The 14,299-nt window shown below is 52.8% G+C and overlaps 2 protein-coding genes across 2 annotated transcripts; one reads left to right on the top strand and one right to left on the bottom strand.

The window, feature by feature from the left end:
• Positions 1-1,011: 1,011 nt before the first annotated feature.
• EFNA1 (ephrin A1) lies at positions 1,012-7,842 on the bottom strand. Its single transcript, XM_049880687.1, has 5 exons — positions 7,645-7,842; positions 4,085-4,380; positions 2,330-2,395; positions 2,094-2,144; positions 1,012-1,920 (listed from the first exon to the last, which is right to left on the bottom strand). Exons 1-5 carry the CDS (start codon positions 7,734-7,736, stop codon positions 1,808-1,810), a joined length of 618 nt encoding a protein of 205 aa, XP_049736644.1. The 5' UTR covers positions 7,737-7,842; the 3' UTR covers positions 1,012-1,807.
• An 859-nt stretch (positions 7,843-8,701) lies between these two features.
• Positions 8,702-12,049, top strand: LOC126071489 (uncharacterized). Its single transcript, XM_049875680.1, has 3 exons — positions 8,702-8,726; positions 9,138-9,483; positions 10,790-12,049. The coding sequence occupies exons 1-3, from the start codon at positions 8,702-8,704 to the stop codon at positions 11,160-11,162; spliced, it is 744 nt and encodes a 247-aa protein (XP_049731637.1). The 3' UTR covers positions 11,163-12,049.
• The last annotated feature ends 2,250 nt before the right edge of the window (positions 12,050-14,299 follow it).

Here is a 14,299-nt window from a genome sequence, read left to right as displayed (position 1 = left end):
CCGGAAACCAGTCTGCCCCTAGAACGCCAAACCGGAACTCAGGCACCACCGCTTGGAGTCCTAGTCCCGGCTCGGGCTGACGTGTAGCCTGCGGGTTGCTGGCGTTGCGGGTCTTGACCCAGCCTCCAGATACTGGTTGGTCCTGGTCATAGGAGCCCGCGGATTTGTCACCAATACTGCAACAACTCACACTCTGCTTACACTTAGGTCACCTAGACCTCCAGCCTCAAATCTCATACTCCCACAGGCCCGGGCGCCTATGTGGTAGACTGCAAAATAAATGCTTGCAAGACCCAACCATCAGGCTACCCCCTCCCATAAAAAAAATAAATAAATAAAAATTTTTTTTCTTCCAAATCAGAACCTCAATTTCCCAGGGTTTGGGACTTTTTTTCCCGGAGTTTGCTAAAGCCTCTACCCAATCTCTTCCGTAAATAAGGGATTACCAGAAATCGCGGAGTCTTGATCGGATGCCCTCTTCCTTCAGGCACATTGCCAACTTTACATGACTTGGCCAATCCACCGAGTCCCCTATCACTGACCCCCATAGTCCATCCTCCATGTTTCTGGGAACTTCCCCTCCCAGCCTCCCACACGCCCCTGCTGGTGGGGCTGTCGGGCGGGCCGCATGCCTCAGCTGGCTTTACTTTGAGCGGCTGTCCTGACTCACCCAAACAGCATGAGTGCCTGAACCATGTGCCAGAGCCCAGCACTGAGGGGGTGGGAGTGGGCCAGAGGTTGGGCAAGAGGAACTTGCAAACTGGGAGCCTAGAACCTGAGAGACTATTGTGGGAGCACTCCTGTCCTGGACACCCCTCAGAAGAGGAAACACCCCACCATCTTGGCCTGGCAGGGGCACTTGTCCTTCAGAGACGTAGGGAAAGGAATTAACACCCAGTTACTGCAGGTGGAGGGCAGACCGCAGCACAAAGTAAGCCCTGTGTTTTTGCCTGAATGGTCATAAACTAGTATGGAGGAGCAGAAAAAGCATGTTAAAAAAAAAAAACACATGACTTTATTATGAGACAAAAAACACTGTATAAAAACTCCAGTTGTAGAAATCAGCACAGACATACAGAAAGTTTATATACAGATACTGTACATGTGGGCCCTGCCCTACAGGTTATACTCTAGGCACAGACGTGGTACACATGGGCACTGCCCTTCCAGCTACACTCTAAGATCGGGTTGGCACAGCCTCCCTGCTGGCACAGCTCTGGGGCGTGCTGCCCTGGGATGGGGAGAGGATGCAGTGCCCGGCTACAAACCTCACTGTGGCAGCTCCACAGATGGAAGTCTTTGGGGGAGATGCTGGGTCAGCCCAAACATGTTGCTCCTGTCCCTTGCTTCCAAGCAGGAAACTGTTGCTCACTTTCCTTCAGTCAGTTCATATGGGCATCCTGGCTCTCTCTGGGAGGGGCATCTCTGCCAAGCTCAGCATCTGTCCATCCATCTGCATGACCCCAAGCACCTGCCAGCCCGGCTCCCACTGCGCCCTTTTAGGGGCCATGTCAGCACAGCTTGTTTCTTTGGCTTAAGGGCAGGACTGTCAGGGAAAGGCTTTCCCCACTTCTTTTTCCATCCCTCTGAGGTGGAGGCAGGGATGGCACTGCCAGGCTTGCTGAACTCCTTTGGGTTGAAACCCTTAATACTGACCCGTTTTGAGGCTGCTGGGTAGCAGCTTGTGTATGTGGTGGGAGTGGTTCCCAAGGCTGGGGCTTTAGGAGCTGTCCCAAGATAGGTGAGGGGTGCCTGCCCCGCCCCCTCAGCCCAGTGCCAATCCTTACGCCAGGTGTGGCGTACACATTCACGGGGTTTGCAGCAGCAGAAGTGGCAGGAGCAGCACAGCCCAGACAAGTGGAAAGAGGCGGGGTGCAGCACTGTCACCGATGCTATGTAGAACCTGCACTTCCGGGTCATCTGCAAGGTGAGCAGGCAAAGGCCCCCAGAGTGAGTGACCCCACTGCTGGCACTGGCCATCAGCCCACTGATATTTCTCCAGCATCTGTCTGGCATGGGACCCACCTCCTGTACCCACCCTCCTTCAATAGACCCCCTCTGTGACCCAGGCTCAATTTGCTCCAGCTACCCACCTGCTGGAAGTCTCTTCTCCTGTGGATTGGCATGGGCCTGAGGACTATTAGCTGAAAGACAGGTGTGGCAAGAGATCAGATATTATACCAGGGAGGCAGAGGGGTGAGAGTGCTGGGTAGACTGGGTAGTGGGACTTCCCTACCATCCCAGAATTACTAGACCAGGCCCAGCATGGAGATGGGGGAAGGAAGCTATGGCCATTGGTAGGGGAGGCCCGTAGGGCCCTGACACTCACTGGTTTTGCCGTTGACGATCACCTTTAACCTCAAGCACTGGTCTCCTTCGTGGTGGATGGGCTTAGCTGCAAGGAAAACCCAGAGGATGTTAAGGAAGGAACCTTCATTTGAAGAAAATCTAAGCCCAAATATCTCTGGCGCCTGCAAATTCCGGTCTTTCCTCTAATCTCTGATTCTTACCCTCCTTAGTTTTTGCCCATTTTCTGCCCAATGTTCAGCCCAACCTCTCATTCTTTGGAAAACCCTCAGCTTTGGTGGTAGTGGGAAAACATAGACACTGTCCCTTCCCCACATTCCATCCTCCACCCCTCCAAGCCTGAAATTCGGTGAAAACCGTACAACATGCTCCCCTTACCTGGGCCATTTTATACTCCCCCTGCCTCACTCCCTCAGACTGAGTCCTGGATCCATTCTCCAAGAAGCTGATCTTTTATCTCTTAAAATCCACCAAGGCTTTCCACTGCCCTCAGGCATTAGTTCCTTAGAACTTCTTAGGCCCTTCATGATCTGCCCTGCTCACCTCCCCAATCTTCTCTCTCCACTTCCTGTGTCCCTTCCACTCCACCCAGGCTAAATCATTTGGAGCTCCCTGAAGATGTGTTAGGCTGCTAACTGAAAAGTTGGAGGTTGGAGTCCACCCAGAGGTGCCTCAGAAGAAAGGCCTGATGACCTATGTCTGAAAACCATGTACAGAATAGCTCTACACTGACACACTTGGGGTCCCATGAGTCGGAGTTGACTTGATGGCAACTGGTTGGAAGATGTCATGCTCACTTTGCGTTTGTGCCCTCATGCCTGGCCAACTGTTTTGCTTGTCCTAAGCTCTGGGGTCATCTTCCCCAGCAAACCTTCTCTGAGCACTTGTCATGCATTGAACTGTGTCCCCGCAAAATATGCGTCAACTTGGTTAGGCCATGTTTCCCAGTATTGGGTAGCATGTCCTCCATTTTGTGATCTTCCTGTGTGTTATAAATCATAATCTCTGCCTGTGGTTAAAGTGGATTAGGGTGGGATGTAACACCCTTGCTCAGGTCACATCCCTGATCCAATGCAAAGGGAGCTTCCCTGGGGTATGGCCTGCACCACTTTTTATCTTACAAGAGATAAAAGGAAATGGAAGCAAGCAGAGTTGGGGATCTCATACCACCAAGAAAGCAGTGCTGGGAGCAGAGTGCGTCCTTTGGACACAGGGTCCCTGCGTGGAGAAGCTCCTAGTCCAGGGGAAGATTGCTGACAACGAACTTCCTCCAGAGCCAACAGAGAGAGAAAGCTTCCCCATGGAGCTGATGCCCTGAATTTGGGCTTCTAGTCTACTAGACTGTGAGAAAATAAATCTCTCTTTGTTAAAGCCATCCACTTGTAGTATTTCTGTTGTAGCAGCACTAGATGACTAAGATAGAGCTCCAGCCTGGTATTTGCTTAGGTCATCTCTCCAGGGTTTGTGTGCTCAGGTCTACCACATCATGCTGTTCTAATGGTCCATTAAACTACGTGTGTCCCTTTCCAGCTTCCTGGAGGTCAGCGACTTTGTAAAATCTTACTTATCTCTGTGCCTGTAGTGCCAAGCAGAGTGCCCAGTACACAGTAGAAGCTCACTGCACATTTGTAATATGAATGAATGAATAATAGAACCTCAGGATTGGGAGAGACCCACTGCTGCTTGATTCCCCACCAAGCGTATACCCAAGCATATGCATCATGCCTTCTGCGTCCCCCAGCATGTCTACTTGTGTGCATGTCTCCCAGGCACTCACAGATGTAATAGTAGCTATGTCCTTCTTTGAACTCCTTGCCCAGAGTGAAGGGTGTGAAGCGCTGGAACTTCTCAGACAGCTTCTCTGGGCCATGCCTGGCCCTGGGCTGGGTGCACTGCCAGCGGACCTGGTCCTTGGATTTGGGCTGGCATAGCTGGTATTCCTCACCCTCCACCAAGTAGAGCGTGTACTGCTCCATGGCAGCAACTGCCACAGAGTCGTCCTCATAATGCGGACAGATGATGTCCAGGTAGTCATTCAGCTGTACATGGACTGTGTAGTCATCATTCCAGAACCTGGGTGTGCGCAGAGGTGGAGGAAGCAGGTGGTCATTCAAGAGTCAGATCAGAGCCTTGCACCTCCATATGTTTACATGACCCCTAGCATTTCACACTGCACCCCCTCCACGAAGATTTTTTCCAGAATCACAGCTCGCAATATTTACTGTTCTTGATCTCTTAAATATCTTCCCACAATCTCCAAACCTTCCCCTCACCCTCATTGTTTTCCACTAATCCTCCAAATCGCATGTACTCAGTATCTTTCAGGTATCAAAGCACTTCCCATAAACCCCTTGATATTTACCCAAGGATGGGCTTCTAAGTCACTCATCAATCCCTTTCTACCCAGAAATATTCTGCCCCCATCTATTCTACCAGCTGCTCCTTTAAATGTTATCAGACCTCAGGTAAGACCTACTGACCCATTCTGTAACCAGCATCCAGGGCAATCCTTTCTCTTTACCGGACTAGCACTCAGCCCCCAACACATCTATGTCTTCACTTCTCTCACTCCCCTCATTTTTATCCCTGGTCCACCAAGTATATTCCACATTTCCCAGCTTCACTCTCCCCAAACCCCCAGGCCCCTAGTCCTTTAAGTTATATTGTTTTTAGTCCCCTCAAAGTTTCCTTTCTAGCCACTCAAATTTATGCCCAGGGCTCCTTGTTCACTTCTCTCAAAGCACCCCAAAACACCCCTGTCCCTTTATCTCCAAAGCCCCACATTCACCTCCCCTGAGAGGTGCTCCAGAAACGCTGGAGTGCCTGGGGTCTGAGCCGGCCCTGCCCCTCCTCTCCTCCCAAGGTGGAGCCGGCTCCCCTCCCCCAGCCCATACCCCCAGGTCCCACAACCTCCCTGAGCCAGACCGCCCACCAGCCCCTCCCCCGGCTCCAGACACCTGGCTCCAGTCTGGGTGGGGTCCTAGTAAGAAGGAAAAGCGCCTCCACTCCCCCTCTCCAAGCTGGTCAGCTTCTCTAATTCCCCCAAGCGCTGCCAGCTAGAGACTCAGCAGAGCAGGCTGCCAACTTGCTTCAAACCAAAGCTTTGGGCCTGGGTGGTAGGGGGGAGGTGGAGGGCAGGGGTTTGGCCCAGAGGCGGCCTGAGGTGGGCACCCACTGCCCAGTCATCAGGACCCCGAAGAGGCCTGGCCTTGTAGGAGCACGTCAGAGCTGGAGCTAGGCTTACCAGGCCCCTCCCCCACCCCGGGGAAAAGAGAGAGAGGGAGAGAGGAGCCGAGAGAGGCTTTTAAAATTCCTCTCCGGAGAGATAAACATAGAAGCCATTTCGGAACAGGTATTTCAGCTCTGGGGCTGGCGTCTTTCCCCCATTCCCGTGACGGGCACTGACTCATTCCTCATCCACCTCTGCCTCCCGCCCAGCACTTGGGAGAACCTGTGAAAATGTATTTGGCAAATGTGGACAGCCCCCAGGACCCCGGGATGGCACAGTGCCCATTGGCCCTGGCACTGTCCTCCAAGCAAAGGGAGCCACCAGGTCTGAATGGGCAGGGTACCTGCCCCTGCAGCACTAAGGAGGCCAGTCCCAGCTCACAGCAGCACCACTCTTCTCACCACGCTGCTCCTGCCTGAGGCCTCAAGATCCCAGGGCCTATGCCCACTGCCCTGAATCACTCATGTCAACCTCGCACACGCCCAGCTCACTGCCACCTCATTTTTGCCCCCAACCTGAGTCCAGCCTGGCTGGACTCCACTCTGGGCTGGCTTCTCTTTAAGTTGTGGGTATGGTAGGGTGTGTGTGTGTGTGTGTGTGTGTGTGTGTGTGTGTGTGTGTAAGCGCGTGTGTGGCCAGATGGACAGGGCAGAAGCTCTGCTTGGTGGGGCACCCATCACCCCCCTCCTGGGGATACAATCTGCTCCACTTAGCCTCAGTTTGACTCCTGCTCTCCATCTGGGAAAGGGGGGCAGCGGCGTCAGGGAAGGCGGGGATGGGGCAAGGAAGAGGCTCCTTCCTGAAAGAAAGGAAACCTGGGAGCTTGGGAACGGAAAAAGCCAGGGTCCCCCCTCCCTACTCATGGCTTCCTGTCCCCTCCTCCTTCTTCAACCAACACCTGGCATGGGCATAAACAGGGACTTTGCTCTCTCCCACTAGGACAAGACTGGGTCAAGGAAGCAAAGAACACGCAACCAGGAGTGGGGCGGGGGAGGGCTGACTGGGCTCCCCTGGAACCCCCTGGACAAGAGGGCATTGCCCTCTGGGGTTGGCAGCGGGCTGTTGCCTCAACCCACTCCACGACATGCCACAGATGACAGACTCCCCACCAAGCAATGCCACAGGGTCAGAGGAAGCTGGTACAAAATATTTCTCAAGGGAAGGAGGGGGCAGGCATGCTAGGGCTGGGGGTGCCCAAGCTGAGTGAGGTGTTTTCAGTGACCCCAAGCTGCCCAGCCCCTCTTCTCCCTGCTCCCCTCTCTCCAGTCTCCTGTTTTCCCACACTGTTCCCATAACTTCAGAAAACTCAAGGGCAAGAACAAAGGGTCCGATCAAGCTTCTTCCTCCCAGTACCATTTGCCACACAGCCCTAAACCTGCCCAGAGAAATTAACCCCTTCCTGCCCAGAGCCCTCTTTAACCTTTTAAACCCCTTCCTTTCCTTCTGAATCTCCTTTCCCCAAGACCTCCACCCCTTCCCATCTCTACAGTTTTACAGACCTAAACTTTAGAAACAGGTGACCCCTCCAACCTACCCAAGCACAGCCTGTGTCTCCCCCAGGCCACTTCAAAAAAAGCCTTGTGGGGAGCTTTTCAGAGTCATTTGAATACAGAAGGAATGCCTACTGCCTGCAGCCCAGGCCCCTCCTGAGTGCTCCTTTTAGGATTATATTTGAGCACTCTGCTCACTCTAGACGTCACCTCAGTACCTGTCAAGACAGTCAGATGCCTAAGTGACAAGAAGGGGCACAGGGGCTCTTATGCTGGGGGGCCTAGAGCAAGAGCCCAGGAGGCCAAAGAGGGTGGTCCTTGCTTGCAGAGGGTTTGACTGCCCAACACGGCCCCTTCGTTTAAGAGTAACTGGGGTGCTAGGAGGAAGGAAAGGAAGGGCAGAGATAGTGCTCAAGCAAGTACACAAGGGCAGGCTCCTGCCATGAGACGTGCTCCCAGTTATAGGGGAGAAGTGACGAGAAGGAAATCCCCAGAATCCCTCCCGGCCCTGGTCACCTCCCCTAGGCTCAGGACGAGGACTGGCCCGGGATAGTTGCTCTGGAGGGAGGGAAGCAGTGCCAACCAGGCGCCCGGGTGCCGGCAGGACTAGTGGCTTACTTGGGGTTTGAACTGTTCCAGAAGACCGTGTGGCGATCCGCAGCGGCCAGACTGCAGCACAGACCTAAGAGAGGGGCCCAGAAAAACTCCATAGCGTGGGGCCTGACCAGGCCGAGGGGGCAGGGGGCTCCTCCGGGTCCGGGCTCCGGCTGGCTTCCTCTGCCGCGGCAGTCAGCACCGCGCTCGCAGCTCTGGCCCTTTCGCCTCGCGACTCCGCCTTTTGGGCCCGCGCCGCCCGACACCCCGCCCCGCCCCCGCCCCCGCCCCGCCCCGCCCGGCGCGCGGCTGCCCCGGGGCTTGGGGGCTGGGGAGCCGGAGGAGGGGAGAGCGCGAAGAGGAGGGGGCCGGGGTTGCGGGAGGGAGTGGTGTGCGCGCCTCGGCTTCGACAAATCCGCTCCGAGATGTGTGTTGGCTCACTTGTGGGTCTGTGTGCTGCTTTGTGGGCCTGTGCCGGGTGTGGATTTGGGCTCAGTTGCATGCGGGAAAAGGGAAGGAGCATGCACACGCGGGTCTGCGAACGCGCCGATGCGGGGCAGGGCTGCTGGCTCTGCGCAGTTCCTGCAGAGCGCAAGGCTGTTGATCTGCCCCGCCGCACCTTTCTTTCCAGAGCCCTGCATTCGCCAGGATCCGGCGCCCGCATTCCCACACTTTCCTTTAACCCCTCCCCCCGCTCCCTCCACCCTCCCCCCGGGTTCCCGGACTCTGCGCTCCACTGGCCCTCCCCACACACATGCGGCTGTTTGTTTTTGTTGAGTTTGTCAATGTTGCCTTTGTTCCGGAGATTGTGTCATCGCCTAGATGCTGGGAATAAAGTGCGACCCTGTGTGTGATCAAGTGTGTAACGTGTGCGGCTGGGGCTAAGGGCGCCTCTGTTTATCAGGGCGTGTAAGCCGGACCCGGGCTTACCCGGGGCCTGCGAGGGAGTCCGCTGTGTGTGTGTGGCAAAACGCGTGTGTACCGTGCGAGTGAACTCTTGAATATGGATTGTGAGAGTCTGGGAAGGAAGGGTGACAAACTGTAACCACACATGTGCATCTGACGTGTGTAAATAAGTGTGATGGCGCGCAAGTGTGAAAGTATTTGTGAGTAATATCACAGCCCCGTGTGGGGGAGCGTGTAAAACTCTTTGACGTACGTATGCTAATGTTTGTGAACAGCGTGTGAAGTGGAGAGGAAACGTGCACCGGCGTGCAGTGCTGTGTGTGCCTGTGTGTGTTGGGGGTGCCTGTGCGGCGTCCCCGGGCAGTGCGGCTGGGTCTGGCCCAGTCTGGGCTGGGTCTCCCAATCAGTTGGGCCCCCTATACCCAGCCGGGGCCCCATCCCCCGCGCAGTGTAAACAAACCCGCTGGAATTCGCCTCTCGGGGCTCCTCTCCCTGCTGGGATCTGCTGCTGTCTGGATAGGGGTTGGCAGGCGGTGTCTGCCTCCCATCTCCTGGGTGGGAGGGCGGGCAGGTGTTTGATTAGGCTTCTGTGTGTGCCTGGGGCGGGGGAGCCGAATGCTGTGCGTCTACGTTTGGTGCTTCTGAGTGTAATTGTGCCACTGACTGTGTGGTTGTCACGGGTGTTGTGTATCTGCACCCCTGGCCGACCCTTCTCTGCGGCTGCGCATCGCAGGAGGGCGCGGACCTGAGGCCCCCTGCCGGCTCGGGCCCAGCTTCACCAGTTTCCAGGCCGTTTCATCCTTCTCTTTTACTGCCAGGCCTGGCGACAGACAGCCCCTGTAATTACGCGGGGCCCGGACGCCGCGGCGAGTCCAGCGCCGATCCTGCCGTGGAGAAGCCAGGGGTGGGGGCGAGCCGGGCCGGCCTCCACCCTCCGCGGGGCTCAGGCCGCAGGAGGTCAGACTTGCAACTTGTGGCAAAATATTTACCCAGCGCGCCCTACGTGCTCGCTCAGTAACCCTGCGGCCGGGTCAGGGCTGGGCTTTGCGAACGTCTACCCCAGATCACACCTGCCCCAAGCGACGTGCCCAACCCGGCGTTTACCAGAGGTGCGGCCCGCCCCTCCCGCCGGGGCCGAAGTCTACCTGCCCAGAGGCCCCTGGGCTGAGCCTCACGCGAGTTTTGCTCACCTGGGAGGACACCTGGGTGTGGGCCTCCCACGCGCCCCTGTCGAGAGTACCCCATCCCAGCTCATATGTCCCATAGAATCGAAGCTCCGCGAGGGGAGGGATTTTTGTCTGTTTTGCTCACTGCTGTATCGCCCGGGTCTGGCACAGCACTTAGCACACAGTAGTAGATGATCAATAAATATTTGTTGAGTGAGTGAAATCACTGTTCAGTAAACTTTAACTTCTGCTGGACATAATTGGTCTGAAAAGAAACAAAGAGAGGTTAGAGGGGGAAGGGGTGGTGATAGCCCTTTAGAGAGGCTAGCTCAGGATTGATCCTTTTGAGGAGAAGGCTTTGGGCAGATCCCTTTCTCAGACCACCCGGGATGGGCGGGAACGCGTGGGGTCCCGAGGCTGTGTCGCTTACCTGGGCAGGTTCGGGCTCGCTCAGCCAGCCCGGCGGGGCCACGTCCGCTCACGCCCTGCCTGCATCTAGAGCTGAGCGAGACGGGCGGAGAGGGGTGGGGAAGATTTTGAGGAAGAAGGGGACGCAGAGCCCTCCTTCCCGGGTTTGGCGCCGTCCTCCGCACCCTCACTTGAGGCTTTGATTCCATCCATCCGACGGTTGGTGGACCGTTCATCAGACCTAGTGGAGAACTCCTAGGCGCCTTGCGCTCTGGTCAACCACAATGGTGTAAGGGTAGCTTGAGACAAAATTCCTGCCCTCAGGGACCCCCTAGCCTTGTAGGATAAATAGACAAAGCCACCATTTAAACAAAAAATTTGCTAAATGCTACTACCTAGACAACCAGCGGATCCAGAACACACACTCGCACCGCCCAGATCCCTCTTAGAGCCGCTGCGACGCCTGGTGGACTCAGGGAGAATTGCAGTTCCTGTGCGATTCAGAGGAGTCCTGGTGGCGCAGTGGTAAAAAGTTCGGCTGCTAACCAAAAGATCGGCAGTTCGAATCCACCAGCCTCTCCTTGGAATCGCTATGGGGCAGTTCTACCCTGTCCTATAGGGTCGCTATGAGTCGGAATCGACTTGACAATAACTTTTTTTTTTTTCTCCCTTTTGTTGGTGCTATTCAGAAGGAGACAACAGAAGGGACTTCCACTCTCAGACCCGACCTGCAGACCAACTCCGCCCCTGCCCCTTCTCCACCCGCGCCCTCAGCCTGCTCAGGCGAGTCTCCTCTCGGTTCTGCCTACGGCGACCTATCACCGCAAGGATGTGTGGCGGCGTTGGCTTTCGGCACCGCCACCCCCCAGGCAAACATCTGTGCTCAGTGGCGGGAGCTGTCTGAGGTGTCTGTCCGTCTGTCTTCTGCCTGTCTGGGAAATTCCACCCATGAGTACTTTCTGGGAATTCCTGGGGAACAGGGTTAACCCTTTAACTGCCCTGGCGGAGGCCCTGCCGCTGGAGGGAGGTGCTGCCCGCCAGTGGGCTTACTGCCCGACTTAGAGGTAGCATTTCCAGCCTGGAACAGGCACAGCTACTTGGAAGTTTCTCCCTTGCTGGGAGCCCTGTGGTTTTGGGGTGGGGAGGGCCAGAGCCGCAGGGCCCTGGGGCGCCATCTAATCTGGCTCAGCCCTGGAGGCCATCTCTGGGCAATGGGGTGTGGCGGCTAGGGGAGCGGCGGATCCTGAGCCTGGAGCAGCCTCTTTCCCACTAGTGCAATGTCACTTTGAAAAATAAAGCGTATTCCTCAGTGTACTAAAAAAATTACTAGTAATGTATATATATATTTAAAAAGTTGAAAAATAGAGAACAGCCGAATAAATGGAGGTTGGGGACCACCAGTAACTGTTAACATTTGAGTGCTTTCCCTACTAGCCTTTTGGTTATGTGAAGTTTTGGCAGGAACTTGCTTTTAGATAGTTGTGATAATTATGACTCATTTCTATTTTGTACTTATTTTTTCTCCTGTAACATTAAAACATAAGACATTGTCCATGTTATAAGCTGTTTGTAAATAATATTTTTAACACAGTAACTGTGTCAGAGTTTGTCACTTTAATGAGACAGGGTATAAGTACATTCACACACACATTCAACCACTTCCCAGCTGCTGGGCAGTTGGGTTGTTCGGTTCTTAGCACTTGGAAGTAACTCCGTGATTGACTTCATTCGACAAACATTTATGGAGCACTGACTCTAGACCAGACTCTGGGCTGGGCACTGGGGGCTCTGTGGAGGCCAGCAGTCCAGGGCCTTGTCTCACAGAGCTTACATTTTAGATGACTTGTGCTTTTCTAGATTTTGGAGAATTTCAGAGATGTGAGAAAATACTTTTGATGTGGCCAAACCAAAGCCAGATCTTTTTTTTTTTTTTTTTTTTATTGCGCTTTAAGGGAAAGTTTACAAATCAAGCCAGTCTCTCATACACTGGGTCTGTGGTTTCTGCAGCCTCCATCAGAAGGTGCTTTGCACTATGGCCTCTTTCGTCAAAATTGTACCCATCAGGCTTGCAAAGGCCATCCAAGCTAAAACAATTGACCTCTCTTTGCTGGAGCAAAAGAGAAAGAAGGAAAGTCAGGAATAGGAGGAAGATATGGAATGTGTGGTTAATTGCCTCCATGAACAACTCTTTCCTTTGCCATGAAACCAGAAAGAACTGGATAGTGCCCAGCTACCATTACGGAACATTTTGGTCAAAGATTTTACAGAAGAATCCCAATCAAAAGGGGGGAAATATAGACCAGAATTTGAAATTCTCACAAATCTAGACATTCTGGAGCCATGAAGCCTGGATGAACCCCCAAAATTATTGCTTTGAGATAATATTTAAATCTTAAATCAAAAATATTCCCTGAAATCTTCTTTAAACCAGATAATACCCCCAAACCAAACCCGTTGCTGTTGAGTTGATTCCAACTCATAGTGACCCTATAGGACAGAGTAGAACTACCCTATAGACTTGCCAAGGAGCACCTGGCGGATTCAAACTGCCAGACTTTTGGTTAGCAGCCAAATAATAGTTTAGCTTAACAGCCAAATAATAGTTTAGCTTAATTAGTAAAGAATATCTGCCTTGAGCATTATGCTCTTTTAAGAACTACCCAAAGGGATCAAAGTGACAACAGCCACTTGAAAGATTTGAAACTTAGAGATGAGTTTATGTTAATGGGGGAGGAAGAATTTGGAAAAAGTGGGTGAGAATGGTTGCACAACTTGAAGAGTATAGTCAATGTCACTGAATTGCACCTGTAAATAAATGTCACTGAATTGCACCTGTAGAAATTGTTCAAATGGCATATGCTCTGCTTTGTATATTCTCAATAATAAAAAATTTTTATTGTGCTTTAAGTGAAAGTTTACAAATCAAGTCAGTCTCTCAAACAAAAATTTACATACGCCTTGCTATATACACCTAGTTGCTCTCCCCTCAATGAGACAAGCACACTCCTTTTGTCCACCCTGTATTTCCGAGTCCATTCAGCCAGCTTCTCTCTCTCTCTGCCTTCTCATCTCCCCTACAGACAGGAGCTGCCCACATAGTCTCATGTGTCTGCTTGATCCGAGAGGCTCACTCATCACCAGTATCATTTTCTATCTCACAGTCCAGTCCAATCCCTGTCTGAAGAGTTGGCTTTGGGAACGGTTCCTGTCTTGGGCTAACAGAAGGTCTGGGGACTATGACCTCGAGGTTCCTTCTAGTCTCAGTTAGACCATTAAGTCTGATCTTTTTACGAGAATTTGAGGTCTGCATCCCACTGCTCTCCTGCTCCTTCAGGGATTCTCTGCTGTGTTCCCTGTCACCGGTTGTAGCCGGGCACCATCTAGTTCTTCTGGTCTCAGGCTGATGTAGTCTCTGATTTATGTGGCCCGTTCTGTCTCCTGGGCTCATAATTACCTTGTGTCTTCCTTCTCCTTTGCTCCAGGCAGGTTGAGACAACTCGACGCATCTTAGATGGCTGCTTGCTAACATTTAAGACCCCAGATGCCACTCTTCAAAGTGGGACGCAGAATGTTTTCTTAATAGATTTTATTATGCCAATTGACCTAGGTGTCCCCTGTAGCCATGGTCCCCAAACCGCCTCCCCTGCTATGCTGGCCTTCGAAGCATTTGGTTGTATTCAGGAAACATCTTTGCTTTTGGTTTAGTGTAGTTGTGCTGACCTCTCCTGTATTGTGTGTGGTCTTTCCCTTCACCTAAACTAGTTCTTGTCTGCTATCTAAATAGTGAATACCCCTCTCCCTCCCTCCCTCCCCACTCTCATAACCATCAAAGAATATTTTCTTCTCTGTTTAAACTATTTCTTGAGTCCTCATAATAATGGTCTCATACAATATTTGTCCTTTTGCAACTAACTTCACTCAGCATAATGCCTTCCAGATTCCCCCATGTTATGAGATGTTTCACAGATTCATCGCTGTTCTTTATCGATGCATATTATTCCATTGTGTGAATATACCATATTTATTTATCCACTCACCCTTTGATGGGCACCTTGGTTGCTTCCATCTTTTTGCTATTGTAAACAGTGCTGCAATGAACATGGGTGTGCATGTATCTGTTCATGTAAAGGCTCTTATTTCTCTGTGATAAATTCCAAGGAGTGGGATTGCTGGATCTTATTTCTAGTTTTTTTTAAGGA

Source organism: Elephas maximus, chromosome 3 (genome assembly GCF_024166365.1).
Source record: "Elephas maximus indicus isolate mEleMax1 chromosome 3, mEleMax1 primary haplotype, whole genome shotgun sequence".
Lineage (NCBI taxonomy): Eukaryota > Metazoa > Chordata > Mammalia > Proboscidea > Elephantidae > Elephas > Elephas maximus.
This window is presented reverse-complemented; position numbering and strand designations above follow the sequence as displayed.